Here is a 10,355-nt window from a genome sequence, read left to right as displayed (position 1 = left end):
ATCCAGGGGCCTCGCATGGACCTTGTATCCAGAGGATCTGGCTGCTAGAGCAGCTGCTTTGCATACGTTGATTTCCAAGTGCCCTGATTTATTGTCCTAACTGGCTAACCAGCCCCTGGAAAGGATATTCTGGGATGAAAAAAGGGAGGAAACAAAAAGGAAGCAAAAAAATTTTTGGTTAATCACAGCAACGTTCAGAAATTCTGTTGCCTCAAAAATATGTGAGCATTTGTATTTTTCTTTTCCCTCTCTGTTTTAGTGGCTGGACCAGGACTGTCTCTAGATTGACTCCCTCAGCTGTAGTAGTTGCTTGGGACCATGGCAGCAGGAGTAGCAGCTTGGTTACCCTTTGCCAGGGCAGCGGCCATAGGATGGATGCCAGTGGCCACAGGTCCCATGCCAGCTGCTCCGCGGCAGGAGAGGAAGCGAAGCCAGGACTCTCTGATCGTGCTGAATGTGAGTGGCATCCAGTTCCAGACATGGCTGGATACCTTAGAGCGCTACCCCGACACTCTGTTGGGCAGTTCGGAGCGGGACTTCTTCTACCACCCTGAGACACAGCAGTACTTTTTTGATCGGGACCCTGACATTTTCCGCCACATTCTCAACTTCTACCGTACCGGGAAGCTTCATTATCCCCGCCAGGAGTGCATCTCAGCTTACGATGAGGAGCTGGCCTTCTTTGGCATCATCCCTGAGATCATTGGCGACTGCTGTTATGAGGAGTACAAGGATCGCCGGCGTGAGAACGCCGAGCGCCTGCAGGATGATGCCGATCAGGATCATGCAGCTGAGAGCTCCCTGCCCTCAATGACAGCTCGGCAGAGGATGTGGCGGGCCTTTGAAAACCCACACACCAGTACACTGGCTCTGGTCTTCTACTATGTCACTGGTTTCTTCATTGCCGTCTCTGTTATTGCCAATGTGGTGGAGACAGTGCCCTGCGGGGCAAGCCCGGGTCGCATCAAGGAGCTGCCCTGTGGAGAGCGCTATGCTGTGGCTTTCTTCTGTCTGGATACTGCCTGTGTCATGATCTTCACGGTTGAATATCTCCTACGTCTGCTGGCGGCCCCTAGTCGCTACAAATTCGTGCGCAGTGTCATGAGTATCATTGATGTGGTTGCCATCATGCCGTATTACATTGGCCTGGTGATGACAGATAATGAGGATGTCAGTGGGGCTTTTGTGACACTGCGAGTCTTTCGTGTCTTTAGGATCTTTAAGTTTTCCCGCCACTCACAGGGGCTGCGCATCCTGGGCTACACCCTGAAAAGTTGTGCCTCGGAGTTAGGCTTCCTCCTCTTCTCACTCACTATGGCCATCATCATCTTTGCCACAGTCATGTACTATGCAGAGAAGGGTTCCTCAGCCAGCAAGTTCACCAGCATCCCTGCAGCCTTCTGGTACACCATTGTCACCATGACAACACTGGGGTAAGTGCAGCTGGCGTTTGGTTACAGCCAACATTTCAACAAGTGTATTGGCACGAACGGCAAATAGTCAATTTAAAAAACTGTGGATAGAAAAAATGCAAGGGTAAGTTTTTGTTACAGAACTTCATGAACACGACTCACCACTTCTTTCTAAATGTTTTACACATGCAAGTGAGTTAAAAGTGTTGCTGAAGTTAAAATAACCCGAACCCCAAAACTGCAGATAAGCTGAAAAAGCAAACAACAAAACAAAACAAAATAATCTGGAAACTGTTGGGTTTCTTTGCAATTTTCTCTAACATTTTACTTGGTTTTGGGTAGTGAAACTGGAATATTTTATGAATATCTGTGAGTTACCAGTGGATTTCTAATAGATTAATGTGTTTGCTGACAGGACTTGTTACAGTGTTGCTAAAGTAGTGATAATTATAAGGACAACCCAAGTGCAATCTTTTAATTTGGTCATACATAAAAGTCTGCCATTTTGTTTGAAGTGATGTATTGATGTAGACTTGGATATTGAGTTCGGTATTACAAAGTGTTTTGTTTTCATGAAAATAAACCAGGTATAGATACCTTAATCTTCACAAAAATTTTTCCTGATGTTTTTTAAGACACTGGATAAATTTCCTTTGATTTCCATGGACCTGTAACTTGTAAATGACAAGTGTCAAACTACACTGGCTGGTGACAGACTCTGGAAAATGATCTGAGGAAGTGTGAGACATAGGACAGATCACACATATGTCTTAAAACATAATTCTAATGGCAATATAAATTCTTCCAGAGAATTAGGAGTTAAAAAATGCCACTGTTGACATTAGACCCCAATGCAGTTTAGTGGAAAGATGGGAGATAGTATTATTTTGTAAAGTCTCTGATACCAGGGTAATATTGTACCAGCTGATTCTGTGCACCAAGTTGTAAAATGCATTTGTCTGTAATTATAACAGGGATTTAGAAGGTTGACTACTTTGAGAAGGCAATTTTTTGCCCTATTCTTAATTTTGAGCTGTAGAGTATCATCTGTGAAACTGAAAATTTGTTGATTCATTAGAAACTGTCTAGTTATTTAATAATTACAGATGCTAAAAGACAAACTTTTCACTTTCATGAAGACAAAGCCCATCATTTTATTAGTCAAACATTTTGCCACATCTGTTGGGACTTTTGAGATTTATGAAACATGTATAACTTTTAAATGTAACAAAATGAAAGTGCATTATTAAACTATTATGAAGAAGTCGATTTATTATGTGCAATTGTAATTTAGTTGGGAAACGCACATAACCAAATATTGAAAAAGATAAAGGGACTGTCATGCCACCATTTTTTATACAGAGCTTTTATCTTCAGCATGATATAACAAATGAAGATAAATATAGTGCATTGTAAATATTTCATACTACTTGTAAGGGCAAGTTATGCTAAAAAGGAGTGACAAGAGCTTTGGGGATTTTAATCTGCATTTTAGGTTCCTGGGTTTTTTTGGTTTTTATTTTCTTCTGGTAGTGACAAACTGAAGGGACAAGTTAGCAGAAGGAACAAGTCGTGCATGCTAACTAGTTCCATAGTCCTGTATTTTCTGATGCTGGTAACTTTTTGCCACATATTTTTAATTAGAACTGTGATGATTTCAACAAATTAGGTCTTAAGAATTTACCAATATTCAGAATGTATAATCTTATTATAAAAGAGCAGGAGCTGCTCTGTGGGTTTTTGTAACAAAAGGTGTTTTTTGAGTAAGTTGTTTTCACTGTTACGGACACAGTTTGGGCAGTACTTGTCCATGGTACTGAACATAATTTTGTCTTCAGTTTTATGGGCAGTTTGCAATTGATTATGAGATGGGTATGGTATCTATTGGCATTAATATGATTTGTTTGCTTCTTTCACCAAAAAATGAGTATTATTCTATAGTTGCAGGTTCTGAGGTATTGCACTGAGTAAAATCTTCAAAAGTACTGATGAGATTTGAACAGCATTAAAAATATCTTTGAATAGAGCCTAAGAACCTATTTTCAAGTATGCAGCCCTACAATATTTAGGTCCAGAGGGGAAGAAGAAGGCTTAAAAAGAATACACTCATGCTTGACTCCTTTTTTGAGGTAGTTTGCACAGGGAAAGTTTTGAGCAGGTTGTACAGAGATCCAAAGTTTCACCCTCAGAAGTTCAGATATGACAGACATCACAAATTTCTGGGAAATCTTTAATCAATGCATTAGCTAGATGATGTCCTTTTAATAACATCATGACAACCATATAAAGATTATGTTTAAATGTTAAATACATATGAATAATTTAAATCGAATTAACATAATAAAAGCTTTGAACTCTTTTTAGTTGACAGAATAATTACACAAAAAGAGAGGCAAATTAAAAGGAAAAGCAGCAAGGGTCAGTGAAAGCTGACTGTAATTAGTACTACTACCTTTTCTCTGTGCTAAAGCTTCTCATGTCTTTACTACTGTAGAACTCCCATTCACTTTTAATTTTAGTTTTAGCTGAATTAGGGCTATATAAATGGGCTGTATATGAACAACTTTTTTCTTTTAGCAACAAAGCTAGATGAAGTCTTTATGATTTAAATGACAGTAGCACACAGCAGGTTATGTGAAATATTACAAAAATACATGAAATCTAATACTGAATAATAGATTAACATAAAGTTGAGTTTTTGAGTCTTGGTGTCATTCTCATATTTTGCTAGATAGCAAGGGTATTGAGTAAGCGACCTTTGCTATTTGGGGAGTTATTATCTTGGAAGCAGAGCTATATTTCTCAGTTCTGCATGATTGCTGAGCAATTAAAGTGTCTCTAAAACGCATAGATTACATTTTCCTCTGCAGAATGCCAGTGACTTCAAATATTACTACATTTTAGCCTCCAAGGATATCCCAGCTATTAACTGTTCTTGACTGCTCAACTCAAGTAGTACATAGTTGTACACAGTGAAGTTATATGAAAGAAATTAAAGAAAGGGAAGAAAGGAGGAAAGGAAGAGAGAAAGAGAGAGTGAGAAAGGGATGAATGCTGAAAGAGAGAGAGAAAAGAGAGAAAGATGACTCTAGAATAACAGCATGCACTCTACCAGCAACTGAGCTGTCTGATTTCGAATTTCAAATTAGTGTTTTATCAGTATTACTTGTAGCAAAAGCAAAAGTAAAGTAGGGACACAGGACAAGAAGGGACAAGAGAATAAAATTGAAAGAGGTCACAAAGCAGTTTGTGGAGATTCAAGATAACAATGAAAAGCATAGAAGTTAGGGGCATTAAAGGTCATGCAACTGGGTAGTGTAAAACCTGGCAGAGAAAAAAAGCTCAAGTCTATTAAATTGGGACTAGCAGACTTCCATGTGGGCTTGTGAACATCTACACCCATCATGACACAGTTATGATCACCTTCTGCTGTCACCTCATAACATGATAATCTAGTAACTTTCCTTCTGCCCTGTCAGTAGCCAGCAAATGAGCTGGAATAGCTGGTAAAGTTTTGATGGTATAAGGGTAATGTTTGTTCCCAAATCAGGCAGAGCTATAGTGTAGTTTATGTTTTATAAAGATGTTATACTTTAAATAAGGAACACAGTGCTCTTCTGTGACTAGTTCTAAAGCAATCTCACTGTTATATTAAACTTATAGACTTATAGGCTTTACATTGGGTAGCTTTGTCAAGTCATGCAATACTTTTGTAGGTGAGCGTAATACTTTATGAAGGGAAGCTTAAACACAAGACTATTCATTTATTTTCTTTGACTGTATAAACTAGAGGTGTGTCTTCCAGAAAAGATAAAGCAACTATTCATTTTCATTATTTGTTAATATAGCCCATAATGTATGAGGAATCCCATCTAAGATATATCAAATTCCCTGAAGACTTTATAATCTAACAGGTGACTGGATGTGACAACAGAAAGCCTCAAACGGTGAACAGAGGAATAGGGCAATGGATTTCATTTTCCTGCACATTCTATTCTCTCCCATCTTCACTGCTTTTCCATTCTTATTGCACCCCTATGGGTATATTCCATCTATTTGTTTTCTTTACTTTTCTTTCAAACTACCACTTTCCACAGTCTTCCTGTTTGGGGATTTGTCTGTTGGCTTGGCACCTTTCCTCCCTTGTTCAAGATGAGTTTAATGTTCATATTAAGATTCTTCTGGCTTTATTTTTTCTGCTTCTTTGTTCCAGATTCCTCATTCATCCTTCACCACTAGATCAAATCTTTCATTCATCCTCATTGTCATTCATTTGACCTGAACTTTCGTCATAATAGGTTTTTTTTCTGACCTTTGTTTGATAGATTTTTTCCTTATGAGCATCATAAAATTTCCACAGCATCACTTTTTTCCCAAATGCCACACATATTATCTTGTTTTCCTCTTCTGACTGTTATGAGTGCCTTTAGTTTTGTATCATCTCTGCGTGCTAGTTTGAAAACATACATCTCTTCCGAGCTTGTATTAAAAAAATTGAGTTCAATAAAATCTAACAAGAGAGCACAAAATTAGAAATCTTTTTTGTGAACAATTTCATTAAAAGTTTAAAAATACTCTTATGATGAGTATTACAAAGGTAAATATTAGCAAAGTTGGAATATTATTTCTCTATCTCGTACGTACGTATTGGCTCATTCCTTCATTTTGTGTTTGATATTTTCAACACTGTTTCAAATAGCATTTTTCTATTTTTGTATTCTTGTATACAACCTAGTGAATTTTGTATTTTACGAATGTGTTTGATGTCTCAATCTATTTTCTCTTCACAGCAGAGACGTTTAGCCTGAATAGTTAGAATACTATATAACAGAGGAGGGACAAAGTGTAGTGTAATCACCTTCAAAGCACATTACTAGATATGCAAAAAAGGCTCCAGGGAGAATCTGAAATACTGAAAAGTAAGGGTCATTTTGATGGCAGTGAAAAAATACTATTTGTTCTCTAATAAAAAGATTACTTAAACTGTATTGGGCTGTTGTTGGCTTGACAGAGGACAGGAGTCATTATATTCTTATTTAGTTGTACTGGGGACCAGCTTTCCTGTTCAAAAAAATCCTGAAGATCTCTTAGAGGAACAGGAGATAGTTTACTTTGCTCATTTTTCTTGAGCATGAATTTCCTTATTTCAGCTATGAAGCGCATGAAGGTGATGCTTAACAAAAAGATCTTTCTGCTCAGAATCTCATTTATTTGCTCCTTTGGTGGAAACAGATGGAATTTTGTTTCCTTGTTGTTATTGTGAGTCAAGAATAAGAACAATGAGATTGGTGTGGGCCAGGATGTAGCAAGGAAATATGCTGACGTAGTACAGCAGAACAAATCGTCTCAGAGAGTAATTATGACTGGTGCCTGATCTATTAATTATGGCTTATCATTCAACTAATCCTCAGTGAATACTGTGATTTTAGTAAAATCCTTAAGTGATCGAATCCAAGAAGTTCAAACTGAGTGATGACAATCTGTACTTGACTCACATCATTGTGCCTCTGTCTAAGAAGAAAAATTTGCAATATAAAAGCCATATAAATCTATGAATACAGTATTAGAAATAGTGCTACTGTGCAAAAAAAATCTGGAAATGGAAACTGTATTTCTGAACATGGGAACTTACAAATGCTGCAGAAATAAAATTATTATCCAACATAAGTTGAGAACGTCTTGCAACTTCAGGGTGACAATTAACTTTTCAGACATTTGAAAGAAAGTCTAATGAACTACTCCTATTACTTGATTCTTACGCCATTATAGTCCACTGGCAGCAGTTCATAATTTGCATCATGGTAAACTGATGAGAGAAGACTCTGGTTCAGCAGGGGTTAAGTGGATAGATTGTTCAAAAGAGGGAATATAAATTAGAAATACAGAAACAAAATTTAGATTCAGCCTTATCAGGTTTCATCAGTTACCTGACAACAGAGCTGACAGAGTGATGGAAAAGATTCTGTATATTTCTGTACCTATCATTTATCAGGCAATAGATGGGAGCACAGATTTTTGTGCAAGACAAAGTCTTTAAAACATCTTTTTTCTGCATTGCTCATGCAGTGGAGGAAAGGTTTTTAAATTCATAGACAGTGCTTTGAAATGATAGCTCTATGCTACATTTCCTGGAACAATAATAGTTACCGTGCTTGGACTTCAACCCGTATCACAATTAGTAGCCTACCATTATTTCTTACGTATTTTTTGCTGAAACATATGATTTTGATCTTCCTGTGCCTCTGGTAATATTTTATAATCCCCCTGTTAAGTAAAAAAGTTGTGGGTTTTGGTTTGACAAAAAAAAAAATCCATTTTCACTGAAGTACACAAAGAAATTTGCATTATTTCCACAGCATAGACTTAAATAAATGTGAATTGAGATGAAATACAAAATAGTGCTTTTGACTAGAGCACCTGATGTGCAACAGGTGTAAGTGTTCTGTAGAAAAATACTGGATACAAATATTTACTCAGGTATCTGGTGTGTGAAGGCTCAGATTTAAAAATGCGCACATATGAAGATCGTGTGACCAATACATCAGTCCTAGAATATTGTAGCTTCATTAAAAAAAAAATCCAACACGATTCAGCTCTATTATAATTAAAATGAGACTGCATTCTTTTTCTCACACCACCGTAAACACACCTTATACATTATTAGAAGGCATATCTTCATGTACGCAGTCATCAGTACAGAGTTCCTATTACCATCAGTTCAGATTCTAGCAGTTAAGTGCATTTACAAAAGCTGACAAAACATTAAAAGACTGCTATCTGTGTAAGTATTAAAGGTACAAAGATATTATTCATATAAGCTGTGCTGGTTTTGTCTGGGATAGAGTTAATTTTCTTCATAGTAGCTAGTACTAAAACATAGTAAAACTTTAGTACTAGTACAAAACATAGGGGCTGTGTAGGGGCTGTGTTTTGGAGTGCTGGAAAGTAATTTAGAATAATTCTGAGACTGCTGTAAATTATTCCAAACTGGGCCCCACTATCAGAAAGGTCGGCAAAGGAAAAAGAAAAAAGCTGGGGGAAGAAGAAGGAAGGGGGGGACGTTTGGAGTGATGGCGTTTGTCTTCCCAAGTAACCGTTACGCGTGATGGAGCCCTGCTTTCCTGGAGATGGCTGAACACCTGCCTGCCAATGGGAAGGAGTGAATGAATTCCTTGTTTTGCTTTGCTTGCGTGCGTGGCTTTTGCTTTACCTATTAAACTGTCTTTATCTCAACCCATGAGTTTTCTTACTTTTACCCTTCTGATTCTCTCCCCCATCCCACCCCAGGGGGAGTGAGCGAGCGGCTGTGTGGTGCTTAGTTACTGGCTGGGGTTAAACTACAACATAAGCAATCGCGTTCTTTGTGTATTTAGAAAAACAGTTTCCTTTCTTATATTCCACTGCACAATATTGTTCCCTACTTGTCTGCAGGTCTCCATCCTGAAGGTGAAAGCCTTTGGAGCCACTGTGTAAATGAACTTAATTAGGGCTTGATCCTGCACTGTTATAGAAAATGGGAGGTTGCCTAAAAACCTAGAAAAATGTTATTAGTATGAACAAAGTCAAATTTTGCATATTTAAAGTATTTAGGAGCAGTATTTTGCATTTCATCCCTGGGTTTTCAGTTTCATCCATGTTACTGGTTTCTTTGATCTGGTTGGCTTAACGGTGAAGTCAAGTCTTACAGACACAGAGATCTCCTGGGTTTCTTAGTTTATAGGAGCCAAACACTGCAAGGAAGATTTTTAGAGGCATTTAGGTATCTGGAGATGCAGATAAGCACCCAGCTTGCATTCTCAAAAGAGGCTTAGGTGCTTAGAAACACAAAGGAGAACAGTTGAAAGCAAGTAATCTGGGAAACTAGCTACCTAGTCACCTTAGAAAACATAGCCTTATGTGCACAAGAATAACAGATAGGATAAGTAGAGTACTGTACTGAGACTCTGGGTATGTCCTACCCCTATGAGACTCAAATGGATCTTACAAGGGTTCAGGTCTTGTTAAAATACAATATGCCCTATATTCACATAATACTGTAGAAGGAGATAGAGTGTTGTGTGTATGGTATTCTTAGGAAAGAGGAATAAGTAATCCAAGGGAAAAAAAAAAGGTAATATGACTGAAAGAGTAATGTAAAGCATCCAAGGGAAAATATATTTTTTGATCCTAATTTTCTGTCTCTGTGTTTTTCAAACCAAAAGTTCAGCATGAAAAGATATGTAAGAAATGTGAGTTATGACACGCAGATATTGTTAAATTAGTGAAAATGTTTTTAGAAACTGGATGTAAAATTATAAAACAGTGTCAGGTAGGAGATGCCATTTTTTCAAAGAAACATCCAACCTGAGGATTTATTGGTTTCGATAGGTCTCATATTTAGCTTATATACAATAAATTTGTTAAGATGCTGATGTGTGGTAAGAAAAGGTAAACTGTAATTCTCAATTTTGACCACTGCAAATTCATTCCCTTCTCTGGTGTACAGGAAAATATTTTTATTTTGTCTCTATTTGATTTTTTTATGTATATTGTTTGTAGACTTAAGTGGGAGGTTTGAGAAGTACTTTGCCTGCATTTGCTTTTTCTTTTTTGCAGTAATATGAGCTTTATAAGCATGGTCTCTAGCTCTGCTAGTTGATTTTTACCTTATTCTGTGTTCCTAAATGAAACATCTTTAAAACACATTTCCATGATTTTTCCTGATTCTTTGTATAAAAAGTTATTTTCTTGAGGTAAGCATCTTGTATCACAGTTCTTTCTCTTTGAGGAGGCATTGTGATTTGTGAGTTGGCTCTTAACCAGATGGTGTCTAGCCCAGCTTTGTACTAACTACCACTTGCACTAAAGCTTCAAATAAAAAATTAACATATGAAGCAGAACTCCCAATATTAAGAACACTTGTATATTTTTTCAAAATATGATCTAATATAACATGATATGAAC

General features: G+C 37.3%; 1 protein-coding gene across 1 annotated transcript in view; it reads left to right on the top strand.

Moving 5' to 3' along the window:
• The first annotated feature begins 259 nt into the window (after positions 1 to 259).
• The window catches only part of KCND2 (potassium voltage-gated channel subfamily D member 2), a 293,947-nt gene continuing 283,851 nt past the window's right edge, over positions 260 to 10,355 (top strand). Inside the window, exon 1 of the mRNA XM_009286811.2 lies at positions 260 to 1,433. Coding sequence (XP_009285086.1) covers positions 319 to 1,433 — 1,115 coding nt within the window. The 5' untranslated portion in view covers positions 260 to 318. The remainder of the gene's footprint in view (positions 1,434 to 10,355) is intronic.

The sequence above is a fragment of the Aptenodytes forsteri genome, unplaced genomic scaffold, assembly GCF_000699145.1.
Source record: "Aptenodytes forsteri isolate BGI_AS27 unplaced genomic scaffold, ASM69914v1 Scaffold166, whole genome shotgun sequence".
In the NCBI taxonomy this organism is placed as follows: Eukaryota; Metazoa; Chordata; class Aves; order Sphenisciformes; family Spheniscidae; genus Aptenodytes; species Aptenodytes forsteri.
Note: the sequence above shows the minus strand (reverse complement) of the source record. Positions and strands in the feature narration are given on the sequence as shown.